The sequence below is a fragment of the Pteronotus mesoamericanus genome, unplaced genomic scaffold, assembly GCF_021234165.1.
Source record: "Pteronotus mesoamericanus isolate MK-2021 breed Mesoamerican mustached bat unplaced genomic scaffold, CSHL_Meso_final scaffold_167, whole genome shotgun sequence".
Lineage (NCBI taxonomy): Eukaryota > Metazoa > Chordata > Mammalia > Chiroptera > Mormoopidae > Pteronotus > Pteronotus mesoamericanus.
Window position 1 is genome coordinate 21577585 of NW_026555308.1, and position 19776 is coordinate 21597360.

Here is a 19776-nt window from a genome sequence, read left to right on the forward strand (position 1 = left end):
AAGAGTTGCTCAAGGCCAGATGCTGCTCCACGAACCTGAGGTTATGATGAATAAGGCACTCAACATGGATTCTGTGAATGTCAACCAAATGCCAAGCCCGGAGACGCAGAGCCTAACCCTGTTACTCTAAGGGAAGTTACCCTGGATCTTGCTCAGAGAAGAAACCACACAGCTCATACCTGTGTTTCTGAAGTGTTATGGAAAATTGGAGGGAAGAATATAACACTAGTCAAGTCACAGCCAAGGAAAACCAAACAGAAAAGGTATCTGCTTCTAGCCAAAATGGGAGAGGGAGCATATGACAGAGTAAGACATAACTCACAGAGCAACTGCATTGTGGGCTGGCTCCGTGGACCACACCACACAGCCAAAGACCTCAAGGAACCACTGTTAGAAGGTTAGCATTTCTGCCATGTTCCCAGGTGACATTCCCCAAGGCTCTCAGATGCTCATAGCCACTCATCATAGCTTCATTATGCATGACTTAATCTATATCTTTGCAACATGAGCTAAACTTGAGGCTGTGTTCCAAAAGTCCACCACCAGGTCTTTGGTTTTATTCAAATGTGCTTCTTTTGAGCTGAAGGCAGACTTTCTTCTCTCATTCTCTCCGTTGAGAACTTTTTACCACCTAATTTATTTTGTATTTCACAGATACCCTGAGCCTGAGCTGATGTAAAGCCCTCTGCTAGATGCTGGGTAAACTGGCTAAAAGCTGAGTAAGGAACTTAGAGCCCATCTGCCACTAAGGAAGGAAGACAAATGAATGGAAGTCGAGGGCAACATGGTAAGTGTGGGTTAATGATAGGTCTCAACTTCCTGGCTACATGTTACAGCAGTGCTCGGAAGATGCTTGTGTATGCATGATTCATAAATCAGAAGCTTTCCAGCTCTAGGGCACCATCAGAAATGCTTTCACAGGGCAGGCTGCCTTTCAAAGAGACCTCAAATGTATACGTGGCAGGTCCTCAGCCTCCTCAAAACACTGTCTTCGATTTGCTAGGAAGAGGTTTGTTTTCTTTTTAACCTTTTGTATTTTGAAATAACTACACAAAACAAAAATGCACAGCTAATAAAGTATCCTAATCACCCAGGCCAATCAACAGACTGATGGCAGCACCTCCAAAGCTCCCTTTGCACACCCTCCCAATCACTGACCTCCCCTGCACCCAAAGAAAATCCTTTATCTGGATTTTCATGGTAATCATTCCTTTTATTCTTTACAGTTTTACCATCTAAGTAGCACCCCTTAATACTGGGTTAGCTTTGCCTATTTTTAAAAAATTTTTAATTTTTATTTTTTATTTTCTTTTTTTTCCCCATACATGTTTCCTGCATGGTTTGTCTCCTCAGTCATTGTCCACAGGACTCTGAGCAGCTGTGGGAACACGCAGGTGCAGACTCAAAGCCCACTTTCTCTCCAATGTTGTGGAAATGGACCAGGCATCAGGGGGCAGAGCCCGATGCTCCCCTACCCTACCTGGACAGAGCCCCGTGGACAGTGACCTCCCAGGGGGTATCCACATTGGAGCTTTGCCTGTTTGTAAACCTGATATAAATGGAAGCATACAGAAGTGTCCTTTTGGTCTGCCTTTTTGGTAAAATCCATGCATGCTGCTGAGTGTAACTATACTTTATTCATTTTCATTTTTTTATAGTATCCCAATGAGAGACTATATTACAATGTATCCATCTATTGTCAATGGACTTTTAGACTGTTGCTAGTTTGAGGCTATTACAAAATACGATTATGAATATTCTTCTTGGTACATATGTATGCCTTTCTATTTAGTATACAGCTAGCAGTGGAACTGCTGGGTTATCGGGTGTACATATCTTCAATTTTAGGATAATACCAGACTGTTTTCCAAAGCAGTTTTCCAGAACAGTCTGGAAAACTGATGGGGCTGTACACTGGCTGTACCAGTACAACCCCATCAGTAGTGCATGAGCATCTCTGTGCTTCACACTCTTATCAACGCCGGACACTGTCAGGTTTTTTTCATTTTTATTTCAGCCGTCCTGATCTCATTGTAATTTTAATTTGCATTTCCCTGATTACTAATGAAGTTGCACACCTTTTCATATATTTATTAGCCATTTCTTAATCCTCTTTTGTGAAGTACCTCCTGCCTATTTTTCTATTAGGTTGCCCTTTTCTTTTTTTCTTATTTTTTTAAAAATTTTATTTATTTATTTTTAGGCAGAGAGGAAGGGAGGGAGAAAGTGGGAGAAAAACATCAATATGTGGTTGCCTCTCACATGTCCCCCACTGGGGACATGGCCCGCAACCCAGGCATGCACCCTGATTGGGAACTGAACCAGCAACCCTTTGGTTCACAGGCCGGTGCTCAATCCACTGAGCCACACCAGCCAAGGCCCTTACAAGTTTTTTACATATTATTGACACAGTCCCACTGATGGTTATGTATGTTGCAAAAATATTCTTCTGGGGGAAATTTCCAATGTCCAAATAGTCAAATGGGAAGGATCTAGGGGGGGAAAAAATCTCTGTACCTTTTCTAAGTTAGCAGCCCCAGACCACACTTCAGCTTTAAAGGGAGATATATATGGAAAGGAAAGTACACAAGCAGAGATCTGAGCCACCAGGTTCAAGCCTCAGATCAGCCACTTCCTGAGTGCAATTAAGGCAAGTCACTTAAGCTCTCTGAGCCTTAGCATCCACACGTGAAAACTGACCACAATCACCTACTGCACTGTTGTTCTGTGCCTAAAAAAAGGTTATGTGCAAATGTGCTTTATAACTACAGTGTTAGTTGTTGTTCAATCAGAAGCCATGGGCCACACCAGCTTCCTGGCCTGTCTGGACCAGCTTCCTGAGCTCTCCCACAGCACTAATAGCAGAAGCAACAGCAGCAACCTTTCAGATCCCAGTTCTCTTTCCACATCTGAGCCAGAGGACACCTTCATCCCCCATCCCTCTCCCTGAACGGTACTGCCCACAGCTGGGAACAGGGCTCCTCCCTGCCTGCCTGGGCAGGAAAACAGGAAGCAGCTCCCCCCTGCCAAGAGGTGGGGCTGACAAGTTCCCTTTCCTAGGTGGGCATCTCTCCAGGCCATCAACCCTCTGGATGCGGGCAAAGCACTGGCCCCCAGCCCGCTGCACCAGGCTGCGCCCCACGCCCCACCCAGGTCTCCTCCACGAGGTCACATGATAAGTGTGTCAATGTATGGGGAGAGTAAATGGGCCCTCATCAGTGCCTCACAGGCAAGGAACCCTTTCAGTGCCCAAGTAGCGCTAGAGATCTGCTCTCCTGAGCCACACGGCCACTCCTCATCTCTTCCTGAGGTACAGCAGTACCTGGGCCCCATTCCATACACAGGGGGCATCTGGAAACTTTTCAAGCCAGCATAGAAAGCTCAGAAGAAATGCACATCCTTATTCCACAGTGTGAAAGCCTGTTGACAGGAGTTTTATAAGCTAAAATATTTGAGAGCTGGAAGGACCTTCAGAAGTCTTTTCCAGGCTCCTCGTTTTGAAACAAGAAATGCAGTAGCAGAGCCAGATTTTCGCCAGGGGAGGGCTCTCACATTCCTCTGCACTCACCCTAACATCCCCTCCAGGGGTGTCCAGCATGCGGCCTGCGGGCCGCACGCAGCCCAGGGTGTCTGTGAATGGGGCCCAACACAAAATCATAAATTTACTTAAAATATCATGAATTTTTTTTTGGTGATTACATGTTGCAATGTATTTAACGTGTGACCCAAGACAACTTTTCTTCTTCCAGTGTGGCCCAGAGACGCCGAGAGGTTGGACACCTCTGCTACACCTTGCCGCAAACTCCAGCACCTGCACGTGGCCACTGCTACTAGTCACATGCAGGTGCCTGAGACACTAGGTCAGTCAGTCTCCCTTCCTGGTAATATCTTCTAGCTCAGAAAGGTCCCAGCTGAAGAAGATAGAAGCCCTGGGAAGTCCAAGAGCATGTTTTTGGAACGCTCATAAATTATTCGAAACTTTACAGAAATTCTAACAATTGACCTTCAGCTCAAATTCTGTTCCTAGACTCTGCAGGCTTTCTCCTAAGTGAGTTCTCCAGCCTAGCTCGCAGGAGCTGGGTGGGGGCTTCCCTGGCAGCCTGGGTGCAAAGGCGTGGCACACAGGACAGAAACTTAGTAAGTAAGATTAATCATTAGAGCAATCAAAGGAGAAAGAGGGAGAATCTCCAAAATGTGCAAAGGAAAAGTGCTGGGCAAGAGGGCGCCTGCCTTAGTACCCAGGCTCCCTGTAGATCCTCCGGCCGTTTTATGTTCACATGTTTGGCAAACGGGCCGTACTGCCTGCCTCATGCAAGGCCCTGAGACCCAGACCCTGCCCCAAAGAGCTTACAGACTAGAAGGGAAGCCAAGATGTGGGCTTCCTTGGAGGAACGGGAGAGACACACAGTAGCGAGGGGCCCTGCTCACTTGACTACACGGTCTAGCGGAAACCAGGCTGCAGGGGCTGCCTCATGGAAGGAGGTGGCGTAAGTAAGGCCTGGAAAGGACAGGGATAAGGATAGGATGGTGCCGCATCATTCAGGGTCTCTGGGGAGCCAGCAAAGATTCTTGAAAAGAGGGAGTTATAGAAGCAGTGTTGGGCTTTAGAGACAATCCATCTGGCACCAGGCTATTTGGGGGGCAGGGAGGATGGGATTACAACACAGACATCAAGTAATAAGGGCAGGAACAGTGAGAAGCAAAGGAACAAGAGAAGTGTCATGGAACAGAATGTGACTGTGAGGGCAAGAGGGAAGGGGGACTCAGAACAGATGCCAGGGAGATGATGGGGACCAGACACAGGCACTCAGAGACGGGGGAGGCCTAAGCTGAGTTTGGCCCGTGTGTGGTTTATCTGGGGGGAAGTGCCCAATAGGAAGTGGTCACTCAGGCTAGGAAGCCAGAGGGGAGATGTGGGGAGTCGGCATCATGGAGGCAAGACCAGAAACCATCAGATGGTGGTGAGGGCAGAGGAAGTGGACAGGAGGTAAAAAAGAAGTGGGGTGAGGACAGCGCCTTGGGAACCCCAACAACAGTTAGTGGGAGGAAGGAGGAAGACAGCGGAGGGGGCCAGGCAGTGACATAGGGATGGGAATTGTGTAAGGCCAGGCTCTGGGACTGGTTTTCCTGGGACTGAGTCTCATCTCTGTCACTTCCTTCAGAATCCTGAGCTAGTTATTAACCCCTCTTCAGCCTCAATTTCCTCATCTATAAAATAGGGATTATAATTCGTAAATTTGTTCCAAGAATTCAAAGGGGCGGTTCATGTAAGGCCTTTACCAATTGCACATAGTAAGGGCAGTAAGTGTTGGCTATTATCATTAGCATGAGTGGGAGGAAACCATGGACCCAAAGAAAGTTGTTGGCCTCCTTACTACATTGCCAATACCAACTAAGGGAGCAGGAGGAGATAGGGGTAATTTTTACGTAAGGAGCCATTCCTGAACACCAGGGTTGAGAATGACAGATCCCTGTTAGTCAACCCTTGAATTTTTCAGCTGATGAATCAAAGGCTGAGCGTCTGCTGAAGACCATGAACAAGGTGGCAGAAATACCCTGACTTAAACATGGAGAAGACTCAGCTGTCCAATTATAAAGCCCTGGCTTCTCTCTTTATTCACTGTGTGACCTTGGCCAAGTCACTTGTTCTCTCTCAGTCTGAGCTGTTAAATACGATAATGGGTAGAAATCACCTAACATGTTCCTAGTACACAGCAGCCCCTTAATAAATATTTGTTTCTGCCTCTTCTTCACTAGAACCCAAATCTCCTGGCTCTTCCAAACACGTGATTCACTAGCATTCTGTACTCTGTGATGGGCTCCCCTTGAAGAGACTGTTATTCTCTAAGGGCTCCTCTGTGTTTCCAGAGCCCCAGCCTCTCCCTCTGATCCCAGCATTCACCTGCCACAGAGCAGAGCTGCTGAAATTTCGGTGTGCGCAGGAGCACGGGGGCTCTGGTTGAAACGCAGGCTCAGATTCGGCAGGTCTGCACTGGTCAGGACTCCAGTGAGGCTGGTGCTGCAGGTCCTCTGTCCTCGGGGTGGAGGAGCCCCACAGTGACTGGTCCGCCTCCCTGCTGACTCATGGGCTCCTCTGGGGCTGGTCTCCTTTATCTTACTCATCTCCATGTCCCCTACACGGTATGTGCTCACTAAATGGATGTTGAAAAGAATAAACAAACCATAGAGAAAACTTTTTTTCTGGCTAAGTAAATACAAGGAGGGTATTTTGTTTGTCTGTGAGTTGCAGTCCGCTTAGTTCATTTCGAATCACCCTCTGGAATTGGCACTGTGGGGACAGCGTGGTAGAAGGGGCCTGAGACCTGGAACCTGGAATCCTGGGTTTGAATTCCAACCCTTTCATTTGCCAACCAGTGGCCCTAGCTAAGTTACCAAGCTCTCATTCTTAAAGTGAGGGAGACATTACCTAACCATCATGTAGCCCAACAATGGCTGAAACACGCTTTATAAAGTGCTCCAGGCAAGGGGTTGTTATTACAGCAGCTATTTTGAGAGCAAGAACTTTTCATTTCCCTAGAGCCTGAAGGTTGCCTGTGCTGGACCAGAGGGAGGACACACCAGTCTAGTTGGAGATGAGGGCTGTGGCAGGTGGGTCTGGGGTCCCCATTCTGGCAGGAACAGTGACTGTGTGAAGTGTGAGGATGATGCCAGGAGAAGAGGAGCGAAGGCTTCCTGGAAGAGGCTGGCGGAAGTGAGGAAACAAGGATGGTCTGAGGGCACCGCCAGGACACTGGCCTGACCAGGAGGAAGGCAGAGAAATGGGAATCCTCTGGTGGGCATGGGGGAGGCTCCTGACTGAGAATGTAGGAGGCAAGGCTGGACCAGGAGGAAACCTGGAGGCGCAATCGTCAAGTAACTTCAGTTGTCCTCTGTAGTCCAGAGCTGAATAACCCACCCAGGCCAGGACTTCTCTGCTGGAGCTAACCAGTCATTTTCTATCATCAGCTATAGCCAGCTTACCACTAACACAAGCCTCAGGCATCTGAGGACACAGACAAGAACAAGACACAGTCCTGCCTCAGGAAGCTCATAGTTAACTGAGGGCAACATAGAAATGGTGACAGTATGAGGCAGCACGTAGGAGAGGCCAATTCTGCTCTCGTCTCCACCTCAGCCAATCTGTGTCATCCACGCTCACCTCCAGATGTTTCCTGATGTCATTCCCCGATCCTGGAATGGCCAATCCTCTCCGCTTCACCCAGCAAGTGCTAACTCATGCTGAAAGAGGTTCAGTCTTGTGTGAGGGCTTCCTATCCCTTCCCAACCCCACAATGTGCACTTTATGCACACGCTCTTGTAATTATTGCATTACCTAGTAACACTTCTGTCCCTCTACTGAAGCGTTAATCACAACCTGCATGATTACTTACACTGTGCTTTCTTATGTTTTATCTCCCCAGTTAGACTATACATAGTATTAATCACTGAAATAGTGCTCCACAGTTTACAGAATGCCTTCACACATATTACTTAAATTAATCCCCAAGAGCATTGTCTTTATTTCACAATAAAGAAATGGAGGCTTAGAAAGGACAGACAACTTGCCTGAGGCCACACAGCCCATCCACACGGCGGCAAGCCTTAAAACTCAAACCTCACCTAGCTCCAACGCCAACGCTCCGCCCAGTAGTCAGAGGCAACTTCCAGCTGTATGACCTTGGGTAGGTTACTTAACCTCTCTGGGGCGCCATTTCCTCCCGGATAATGTGGCTGATACCCTACACAATAGGTCCTTGTAAAGCTTAAAGAAGATAATACAATAAAGTACTTAAAACAGTGCCAAACACTAATTAGTTACAATGATCACTATTCCTTGGCTGATTCTCAGGGTCTCTTAACCCATTAAAAGTTTTTTTTCCTAACTTATTTTTATATATCACAAAACATTTGATAGGTAGTCATTAAACAAAATAAATTTTCGCAGATTGACTTATGCTAAGTTTTAGGATTGTTCTCTTTTCTTTTTTTCACTCTCCTACCCCCCAATAGAAAAAATCCCTTTTCCTGCTCCAGACTACCTCCCCACTCCCCACTAACCCTCAACACTAGGTCAAATTTAGCCAATTACAAGTGTTCCACAGAATAATCTAGACTCTCCTCATTCGGCTGTCCCTGGATAGTGAGGAAACATGCTAGTCATAGGTGGAAACTTTCACAAACCTAATTTCTATCGCTATAATGGGTCAAAGTTTTATTTCTTTATTGCTCCAGTTTTTACTTATTTGAGACTCTAGAAGGAACAGGGTACCATAAAATAACACCTATTTATTTTCCTTTCCCATCTAAAAAAAGAAGAGTATTCACACTGTCTCCTGGGGCAAGAAGCCTCATGTGATCAGGCAACTGGCAGAGGCACTCACACCCGAGGCACTCACACCCAAGGCAGACGGGCACCACGGCAAGCTTCCTTCTTTTCGTCAGTCCGGTCCACAAAGCCAAAGAACAAGCCTCCAACCCAGCTGGACTTTGAGAGGCAGAAGTGAATGGCCACCTCTCCCAGCGTGCCTGGGGTAGGATGCCCCAAGGAGAGGACACACTTTACTTTACATCAGTCCTCAATGATGGGCACACCTGCAAGGGGCCAGCGGTGGCTGGAAAGGGGAGAGGATGAAGTCCTTGGAGCATAAAGCTTTATTCTTTGCAAGATTCCATATATAGAACACTGAGTCAGGGCCTCACAATCTTTTCTATCTAAAAATTTGTGGGGGGGAAAGCAGAAGAGAGCAGGGGAACCAGCCCTCTGGCAGTGGAGGCCCAGCTGGATCTTCAAAGGTTCCACTCTAAGAGGAGGAATGAAGAACAACTTTGGCACTGGGATTAAAAGTACTGCACCCTTTGAAATGGATCTTGCATACAAACGAGCTGATGAACACTATAAACATGTCAGCTTAATTCTGTCAAATCAATACACCAGGCATTAAAACGCTGAGGTAAAAATGGATTGTGGCTTTTTGTTGATGACACAGAGGAATTTTGGCCCCCAGCCCTGGTCAGGCTGGACAAATGGGGCAGTCTGCCTATTAGCTGTCAGGCACATCTTGGGGGATGAAATCAAAACCCCAAGTCAGGGCACCACTGGGTAGCTAGCTCATCCTACCAGCATTGGACTGTCCGGTCAAGCACCTCCAATCCTACCCCTGGCCGCCCCCTCCTCCAGCCCCCAGTTATTTTCCGAGCTCAGCCACACTTCGCATTTCCTACGTTCCTTCTCACCGCTCAAACCCCTTTGGCCCAGCCTCTGAGGGCCGACAGCTGGGGGTGGTGTGAGCCAAGCAAGAGGCACTAGGAAGGGGGTACTGCGGCGGGGGGGAGTGTCGATGCAACAGAGAAGCGATCGAGAGAGGAGGAAAGGGCTCCCGACCCCTTCACATCACCGACACTTCACATCCCCAATTCAGCGCCCCACTCTTCGCCGCCACCTTTGCGTCTCAAAGTGGCTCCTCAACACACTCCCCCTGCCTAGGGGCACTTCCATTTGTCGCTTTTCGGTTCTTCCCCTGACACCGCCCCTGTGACCCCTGCACCGCCCCACCGGGACCCGCTCCCATCAGCCGCGCCGCACGGATTACGCTAGCTCCTCGGAGCCGCCCTGCCTTTCTCCGAGGCCAGCTGGGATGCCCGGGTCCCCGACCTTCCCGGGTCGACCAGACCTGAGCACGAGATGCCCCCTCTAGCGGTCCCCTTGCCCCGTCCTTCCCTTGGCCTGCAAGACCCCCACTCCCTTCAAAGTCCCTCCAGCACACCAAGTCTGTCGGGATGCCCCAGCCACGCACGCCCCCGGAGTCCCCTGGTCCTCACCTGAGTCCGCTCGAAACTCTCCCTCTCCGCCGCCTCCATCCCCGCGCCGACCCCGCGCCGGCTCAGCACTTTGGGCAGGGGATTGGGCACCTGCTTCATGGAGCTGGCCATCCTGTCCATGTTGCCGAGCGGAGCCGAGTCTGGGGCCCTCGGCCGCGCCGGGATCCCCACGGCGCCGTCCGCCCCGCCCGCCCCGCTGGGATCCGGCGCTAACGGGACGGCTGCTGCCTCTCATTGGTTGGGAGCGCTGCTACTCTCCCGGGGCCCCGCCCCACCCAGAGGTTTCCCTGCCCGCACTCGGTCCCTCCGAAGCCCCCCGGTGCGTCCCGCCTGGCCGAGCCCTCTGGACCGCCAGGCGCGCGATGACCGGCCCGGAGGCCTGTCCATCATTGAGTCCCACCGCCCCGGGCGGGGGCGGGGCGAGGGAGGAGTCTTGGAAGGCCCTGACCCACCCTCTACCGCCACTCCCCCGACGCTGGTGGACCGCCCTCCGCTCCGCTCTCCCCCGCCGTAGTTCGTGCCCTTTCCCCGCGAGTCGCGCTCTACTTCGGCCTGGGCGCTACGAGGTCCCCGCGTGGTGGGCGGGGGTCACCCTGGCCGGGAGTCGGCTCTCCCGCAGGACTTCTTGCATGTCTGGAATACCCTGTTTACTTCTTTCGGGCCAGGGACCTGAGAGCGCGGGATAGACCGGCCTGGCGGCTGAAGCCCCTGGAAGCTCTGCCCCCAGGCCAGGTTCCCGCAGGATGGGTCAGCATCTGCCAGACCTGGCCGCTGTGGGTGGCGGGCTCCACCCAGTTTTCTTGGCTTCCTCCCTTAGCTTGACCCCTTGCTGAATCCCTGCCAGTCTCCTTTGTAATGATTGCAGCCCTGGGAGCGCTGGGCTGGGTCAGTTGGAACCTCCCGCACCCTCTTTCCAAACCTCTCATCTGGACCGGCCAGAAAGCATTCGTTGGTAGAAACCCCTGTAGACACTTTCTGTTCATCCTTGGTTCTGGGCTACCCCTGCCATCCTGCTCAAACATCAGCCAAGGTACCCACAGGCAGAGGAAAGTGTGATGCTTACCGCAGACGCTGAAGAAAAAGTTTTCCGTAAATTTTGGTGTTGGGCGGGGGGAGCTTTGAAGCTTAAATCAAAGAAAGGCATTAAAATTTTTTTAACTAAAAAAATACAAACAAAAATAGAAAAATTTTAACTATGAACTTTTGATAATGTCAACATAAGAAAAAAACAAACATTCAAAACCTGTAGAGAATTTTGGATGAGTTTATTTGAGCCAAACTGACAACAATTGCCAGGAAGCAGTATCTCAACGGATTGAGAAATGCTCTGGAGAAAGGCAGTTTAGCCCCTTATTTTATACATTAGAATCAAAGGAGGAGCCATGAGGGTGTTACATGAAGTCCATTGATGATAGATGAGGACAGGAAGGAGAAAGCAAAAGGGGGAAACCTCTGGGATTGGATAAAACGTGAAATGGTCGACACAACTTCTTTTACATGGGTGGGGAAAGGATAGTTAACAGTCAACAATTAACAGGATAACAATAACAATAAGATTTGTGGCCTCAGCTTGTGCCCAAGGGGTTTGGGAAAAAGGGGAGTTAACTTGACCTTCCAAAGGTGTGTTATCATAGATGTAAAAAGACAAGAGACACGCTCAGTTAAGGTAAAAAGATTGACCTTTGTTAGGGAAAAGTGCTGGCCTAGGACAAGACTAACCACTGTAAACTACTTTTAATTAATATTTTAATTTTAGACCAGCCTTTGTGGTTACTTTAGGTCTGTGAGTTTATAAGACTGCCTCACAGGAGCCCCCTGAGTTTGTCAAGTTAATATGTGGCCCGTTTTCTTCCACAATAAAAAAATTACACATTGCATAGAGAAATGGAAGAGCGGGCTGGCCTTTGCAGGTGCGAGGGAGCTACTGAAGGCTGTTGCTCAGATCTGTGCTTCGCCAGGCTGGCATTGTGCGCGTGGGATCTTGGTGGGAGAGGGAAGGGAGGGAACTGACGGGGAGACTCCAGCAACAGGGGAGGGACAATGAGGCCCTGCACTAGAATGGAGAGGAGAAAGTTCTGTCCTGTGGAGGCCAGTGAATAGGCCTGGACAAGAGGAATGCTGGAAGAGAGGAGGCAGTGGTGAGGCTAGAATTTCTGTAGAAGAAGGGTGTAAGGGTGGCTATGGGATGGAGGGGAATTGCCTTGAGGCTACATTTGCATAACAAGCACACCTGTTTCACCTTTTTGTTGTTGTTGTTTAATTGTTTACATGGGAGGCTTTGGAGTGGCGCCCCTTGGGTTCCTCCAGGAAGGGGTTCATTGTCACCTAGTTTTTGAGGCTTTGTGTCTGGGAAATAGAGGTGACACTGCGTAGAGGAGCATGGTAGTAGCATGCTGGATGCCAGAGAGGGGAGGACTTCAGTTCTAAGCAAAGCAATGTCAACATAGACTTGGCCAGTAAGCAGATGATGTGTGAAAACAGAGGAGCCTGGGGAGGAAGAATTGAAATAGGGGAAGCACCAAGGCCAAGAGGGTAGGTGTTATCAATAAATTGTACCCTGTTAGGAGAAAAAGGCAATAGGTGAGTACCATGTTTGCAGTTGTTTGGGGGTTGTGAAGATGTATCAGTCAGAGCTGCAGAAGGAAAGGGATCGCTCCCCAGAAGGGCTGACTAGAAGTTGAAGAAGGAACTTGTACAAAGGTGTAACCTAGAATAAGGGTATCAACCAAAGCGGGGGAAGCACTCAGGGATTAGAACAGAGGAAGGTGTTACCAGCCCATACCTGAAGGGACAGGCTGACAAGAGCTGTGGCCTCAGGTAGAACACCAGTCACTGGGAGATCCCACTCTCTTGCTTTCTCTCCCCTCCTCTGATTTCCTATTAGTGTCTCGCACTGGCCAAACTCAGGTGGAAGCCAGAAGCAAGGGTGATACTTCAGTACTGCCGCCATCTCTCCTAGACACAGAGTAGAGTGGAAAAGAGTGAAGACTAGGTAAGGCGTGGGCGGGGGGCGGGCGCGGTGCGCATGAGGGTCCCACGCCAGGGGGCTCACAAGAATATGCCTACAAGGAAAACAGGCAAGATTCATAATAGTATAACTGTTGATGGCAAATACCTGGTTTTTCTTACTGACACATGTAAAGAATTACATATCAGCAAATCATCCTTCAGAGGAAAACAGAAGTCCAGAGCTCAGCTAGGAAGGCCTCTGGCGGTTCCCAGCTCCGTCAGCGGTGTTGCTGCGATTTCCAGTTCTTAATCAAATCCACGCGGCACCTTCTCATGGTCCACTAGCAAGAGTCCTTTATCCCCTTTCCTTCCCGCATGGTCTTCGCGTTGTTCCCCCACGGCGTGGAGCGAACAATCTCCAAGCTCTCGTGCATGTACACTTTAACAGGGGGAGCCGCCTGCATGGCTGCTACATCGTGGTTTCCTGCTTCCCAAAACTGCAAGGTCAAAAGCCTCTAGCTGACGCAACCTGGTTGCCGTGCCTGGGTTTAAACCCCTGGTGTGAATCCTCCCCGCCAAACCCCATCTCTGACTCCAGTTACATCCTAGGTTAAACTTATGCAAACTTTCCTGGTTAGCCTTGTTGGTAGGCAAAATCACCACCTTTGCATACGAGAAATGGAGAAATGGAGCTGTTACTTGCAAAGCAACTCTCTACGGCCCTGCTCCTTGTCTCCCATCCCCCACAGCAGCCCGCGGTGGGTGGGGTGTTGAAAATACCTTTATTTTTCTTGGACACCCCAATTTCTGGACCCCATTACAAATCCCCTTTTGGGGGGGCCTAGCTGTACCCTGTTACATTACCTTTGTGTGCCAGTTCTTAGTCCTGCACCCACCCCACATTCTGGACCCAGCTAGAGAGTGATTTATAACCCTTTCCCCAGAGTTTATGCTTCAATAAACAAGGGCACTTTAAACAGGGATTAAGGGATCTGCTTACTCCTTATTAGAATAAATCAGAATAGGAATTAGGAATTTGTGGTTTGGAGGCACCCAGTGGAAAACACTCAATCAAGTTACCTTCCTCTGTGAAACTCGGAGTGAGTTAAAAATAAGGACATCCCACTTGCCCCGGCAGCAAAACCGTTTGCCAACGGTTGAGGGAAACCACCCTCCAGCATATAAACTGCAGGACACTACTAGTTTACTTTAGCTCTAACTGTCTCTCCCCTCAGGTGGAGCCACTTGTTATACCTCCTAGGGATGCCGGATTTAGGGCATGGAATACTAGTCCCTCGGAAACCGAAAGGGGAATAAGTGTGATTATCTGCCTCTCCATAACTGGTAAAATCTGCCCCACGCCACACCTAGTTTGGATCTGATTTAATATCTGGTATGAGGTTATATAAGCTGACCACACTATTCCTACAGGTTCCTGAAGCCAAAGTACACATTTTAATAGTTTGAATGAGAAATCATTAATATACATTAAACTGCACATATTTAAAGTATACAATATGGGTTTGACATATATGTACACACATAAAACTATAATCTATAGTCTTGATTCACAATCAAGATAATGAATGTATTCATCACCCGCAAATCCCCTTTTGTAATTGAGTCTTACTTCCTCCCAAACCCCTTTGCCTAGGTAACTACTTATCTGCTCTCTGGCGCCATACACTAGTTGGATTTTCTAGAATTTTACATAAATGGAATCATACAGGCTGTATTCTTTTTCATTTGGCTTTTTCCACTAAGAATAGTTATTTTGAAATTTATGTATGTTGCCATTTGTCCCTTTAATTGCTGGATAGTATTCCAGTGTTGGAGAGTCCACAATTTATTTATCCATTAACCTGCTGATGGACATTTGGATTCTTTCCAGTTTTTGACTATTACCAAACAGAGCTGCTACAAACAGTTATATACAAGTCTTTGTATGAACATATGCTTTCATTTCTCTTGGGTAAATATCTTGTATGGTAGATGTATGTTTAACTTCTTAAAATTGCCAAATTGCTTTCCAAAATGGCTGTACCATTTTACATTCCTACTATCAGCATATGAGAGTTCCAGTTGCATCACATCCTTGTCAATACTTGGTATGGTCAGTCTTTTAATTTTAACCATTTGAATGAATATGTAGTAGTATCTCACTGGTATTTAAATTTGCATTTCTCCAATCACTAATGATGTTGACTGCCTTTTCAGGTGCTTATTTGACATCTGTATATTCTCTTTGGTTAAGTGTTTATTTAAACTTTTGCACATTAAAAAAATTATATTGAAACAATAGACTTAGAGAAGAATTGCAAAATACTACAGACTTTCTACATACCCTTCACCTACCTTCTTGTACAACTTAATGATAATGTCATCGGACATAACCATGATACAATTGTTAAAACTAGGAAATTAACATTGGTACAATACTACTAACTAAACCAAAAACTTTATTTGGATTTCACCATCTACTAATGTCCTTATTCTGCCCGAGGATCCAATTTAAAACTGCACATTGTCTTTAATTGTCAGGTTTTCTTAGGCTCCTCCAATCTGTGACAGTTCCTTAGTTTTGTGTTTTTGAAATGACACTTTTGTATAGTACTGACCAGATATTTTGTAGGTAGTCCCTCAGTTTGAACTTACCTGATATTTTCTTTGATTAGATTAATGTTATGAATTTCTGGTAAAAATAGCAGCACAGAAGTGGTGTACCCTTCTTCACCCATTCTCTTGGGGGTACATATGTGTTATTACTGTTGATAAGCTCAATCGCTTGCTGGCGGTCTATTATTTTTCTCCACTATTTTTTTCCTTTTTAATTAATAAAAATTTGCAAATTTGCAGTAATCAAAACAGTGTGGTATTGGTGAAAATGTAGATGTGTTGATCAATAGAACAGATTAGATAGTCCAGAAATAGGACCACACATATATGGTCAATTGATTGTCCACAAAGATGCAAGGCAATTCAATGGAAGAAAGATAATCTTTTCAATAAGAGGTTCTAGAACAACTGGATAACCAAATGCCTAAAAGAACAACAACCAACAACAAGAACCCTCAATCCTCACCTCAGCAAGTGTGGCCCAGTTGGTTGGAGCATCATCCCATAGCCAGAGGGTTACGGATTTGATTCCCAGCCAGAGCATATACCTAGGTTGCAGGTTCAGTCTCTATTCTGGGCATGAGCAATGCCTGGTCCGGGCACAGATGGGAGGCAACCAGTCAAAGTTTCTCTCTTGCATTGATGCTTTCCTCTCTGTCTTCCTCTCTCTGAAAAGCAATGAAAAAATGCCCTTGGTGAAGATTAAAAAAAATGTTTTTAAACCCTCAATCCTCAATACGTTCCTCATATCATATATAAAAATTAGCTCAATATGGATTATAGACCTAAATATAAAAACTAAAACTCTTAGTGACATTGTATTTGACAACAGTTTCTTAAATACAATACCAAAATCATGAAGTATAAAGGGAAAAAAATCAACAGATTTTATCAAAATTTTAAAATTTTGCTCTTCAAAAGACTGCTATGAAAATGAAAAGGAGGACTTCCAGTCGGCATAGGTAAACACAGGTCACCACCTTGCACAAACACATCAAAATTACAACTAAAATATAGAACAACTGTCACTCATAACTGTCAGGAATTGAGCTGAATGGAAGCCTGGCAACTACAGAATTATAGAAACCACATCCATACAGACTGGTAGGAGGGGCAAGACAGAGAACAGGCTGGTCCCACATCCACATGCGGTGGATATAAGTTCAGGAGAGGTATCTTGGGAGTGAGGAGTCCCAGCCCCACACCAGGCCCCCCAGCCCAAGCTTCCAGTGCCAGGAAGGTGAGTCCCCATAACTTTTGGCTGCAAAAACCAGTGTGGATTGAGTTGGTGGAGGGAACTTCTGGAGTCCTAAGGAGTTGCCCTTAAAGAACCCACACACGGACTTCATTCTCAGATTCTTTCTGAGCTCTAGCACTGGGGTAGCAGCTTGAAAGGCACAAGTGACATGCAGGGAGGAACCGAAAACCTAGTTTGGGTTTTAAATTGTTTATACAGATCAGGGTGACTCACGCATAAGAGCACAATGTAGGGGACCATCTAAGGGTTTACAATGACACAGATCTGAGTCTGAACCTCCATTCTACCACATTTTAGTTGTGGATACTTGGGCAAGTTACTGAATGTTCTGAGTCTCTTACCCAACTGCAAAACAGGAAGAGTAGTAAGTAACACAAGCTTTCACTCAGCAGACATTTGTTGAGATCCTATTCTGGAGGAGGTACATGACTAAAAAGGTGTAAGTTTATTGTTTATTGATGGATATACATGTAAAGAAAAGCACATCCTATACAAGAAGGCAAGTGCTAGATCAGAGGTATGAAAGTGGCATATTTCTCCAGATACATGGGGGATTAAACAAGAATAGGATCTTATGGAAAATTATCTCTCTATGTGTATATATGAATACCTAAGAAAAAGGATAGAGTTATATCTATATTTAATGAATTGTAGGGATGTCGATAATAAATTGTCAAATGGGAGAGAAACAAGATGCAAAGTAGTGTTTATAGAATGATTCTGCTTTGGTAAAAACAAATGAACAAAATTCTCATAGAGCTGTATATATGCTTGTGTATGTGAATGAACATAGAAAAAGATTTGATAGGATATAATCCAGGCTGTTAATAACTTACGGGGTGGAGATGGAGTTTTATATATAGATTATTGCTTTTATGTATCTTTTAATTTAAAAATAAAGAAAGTATAAACAACATAATTGATAAACACAGAAACAACAAAAATACACCCCAAGCAGTGCTTAGTATGTTGGTTGAAACGGACTCTCAGCTTATTATTAGCTGGTGTACAGGCAGAGCTCCCAGACCGTAAGCTGCTCTTTAGTTGTATAGGGTGACTTATACTTTATTACTAAAGTCTTTGGCAGACCTTGAAATGTCCATACCAGTTCTCAAAGCATTAATTATGAGTGAAGGGGGTTCAGAGTAGACTGGGGAGAAGGGTGATGACCAGTAAGGGGGCAGAGAAGGCCTGGCAGAAATGCTCAGGGGGCCCCACATCAGACCAGTGCAGGGAAGCTGGAGTGGGGTACCTGTCCCTGTTGAATCAAGAGCTAAAGCGGAACCTGAAACTGGAGCCAGGGGCTGTGTCAAGTCAGAAGTCAGGGAGGCAGGAGCTAAGCCAAAACGGGAACTGAAGCCAAAACCAGACAGGCAGCCTGGTAGCCAGGAATAGGCAAAGAGCATTGAATCGACCCTGGCGATGGACGAGGGTCAAGTGTCCGCAGGGAAAGCTGATCTCATCCTGCATTTGCTAAATAATGCCATTGATTGCGATAAGGAATACTGTGAGGGAAAGACAACGAGTTCATCTGTGGACACACCAAGGTTCAAATGCCACACAGAGATGGCCATCAGGCTGTTGGAATAGCCAGAGGACCGTCAGAGCTATAGGTGTGAGTGGAGGGCCACTCTCATCGAGATGGTGGGGGAAGCTATGGGTCTGGATGAGAGAAGAAAGGGGTATCCAGACAGAAACTTGGAACAAGCCACATACCAGGAGAAAGTACTTGTAAAACATTTATCTGACAAAGGACATGTATCTAGAGTATACCAAGTGTACATTTTTAAAGTTTACCTGGTTTTAAATTATTCATGCAGGTCAGGATGAATAAGGAACAAGAGCACAGTGCAGGGGATCAAGTCAGGGATTTTCAGTGACAGGGACCTGGGTCTGAGCTTTAGCTCTGTCATGTTTAGTTATCAGGTGGGCAAGTGATAAGAAGCATCCACAAGAAATGGTCAAGGAAAAGAAGCCAAAGGAGACTGAGAAGATGGAGCCTGAGATGTAGAAGGGAAGCCAGCAGATTTCAATGTCATCAGAGCCCAGGCAGGAGAGTATGGCAAGAAAAAAGGGAGTGAATGAAAGTGCCAAAGGTCACAGAGAGGTGAGAGAGGGGTGACCGAGGAGAGGACTTAGGAGGTGCAGATGTGTGCCCCTGAGAGAGCAGTTTAAGTAAACGTAGGGATGCCACGAAATTCAGGGGTCTCCAAGGTTTAAGAATTCACTAGGAGGACTCACAGAGCTAACTGTTACACTTGTGGTTACAGCTTACGACAAATAAAGGATACAGATTAAAATCTGCCAAGGAAAGAGATGCATGGGGCGGAGTCCAAGAGGGTTCCACATTTGGAGCTTCCCGTGTCCCCTCCCAGTAAAGTCCTGGGCAGCTCTAGGTTCTCCTCGGATCTATGACATATGACGACCTGCTTAGAGTATTGCCAAGCAAAGAAGCTCAGCCAAGCCTGTGTGCAGCATTTTCCTGGGACTCCATCACATAGACATGGAGGTCACCTGTGTGGCTGACCTTTCGTCTCCAGCCCCTCCAAAGGTCAAGCAATACTGTATCGCCAAAGCCCACGGGTACACAGAGACACTTTTATTAGGACATTGCAAGGGCTTTGAGATTGCCTCACGGGAGCTGAAGGCAGAGCCAGCTCTCCTTTTGGGTAAGGCCAGTTCTATGCTATACAGATGTGAATTGCAGTGAGTTGAGAAATGAATTAAATATAAGCAGAGGAAGCAGTCCCTGAGGCACAATGGCACTATCCCAAAACAAGCGTCAGGAAAAATGAAGGCAAAAGACTCCATGGAAAAATGGGAAGGGGCAGAGAACTGGAAAGATAAGGAGGGGCTGAGGGCTGCAGGTCGCAGGGAGAGCACAGAGTGGACTCCAGGGCCATGGGAGAGAAGATGAAGTGGAAAAATATTAGACTGGGTCCAGTGAGGGGTGAGTTTGGGAGAGGAATTCTGCGGCAAAAGGGAGGCACCCCCATCTGGCGGTGAGATTCCGAAGGAGGACGAGATGTTCCTTCCTGAAAGGGGAAGGCAAGGAACTGGATGGTTAAGGCCTCCTGGGCCATCCAAGTCGGATGTGAGATTGGCCAGGACAAAGCTAGAAGCCATGTTCCCCG

The 19776-nt window shown here is 47.1% G+C and overlaps 1 protein-coding gene and 1 non-coding gene across 3 annotated transcripts in view; both read right to left on the bottom strand.

Annotated features, from left to right (window-relative positions):
- HIP1 (huntingtin interacting protein 1) overlaps positions 1-9999 on the bottom strand; it is a 159920-nt gene extending 149921 nt beyond the window's left edge. For both annotated transcript variants that reach the window (XR_008530502.1, XM_054589744.1), the window contains exon 1: positions 9820-9999. Coding sequence is in view for 1 of the 2 variants with exons in the window: in XM_054589744.1 (XP_054445719.1) it covers positions 9820-9939 (120 nt within the window). In the remaining variant the exon portion in view is untranslated. The remainder of the gene's footprint in view (positions 1-9819) is intronic.
- Positions 1324-1529, bottom strand: LOC129083991 (small nucleolar RNA SNORA73 family). The gene has a single exon (XR_008530554.1). It is a non-coding gene; the product is annotated as a small nucleolar RNA SNORA73 family (small nucleolar RNA).
- Positions 10000-19776: the final 9777 nt, after the last annotated feature.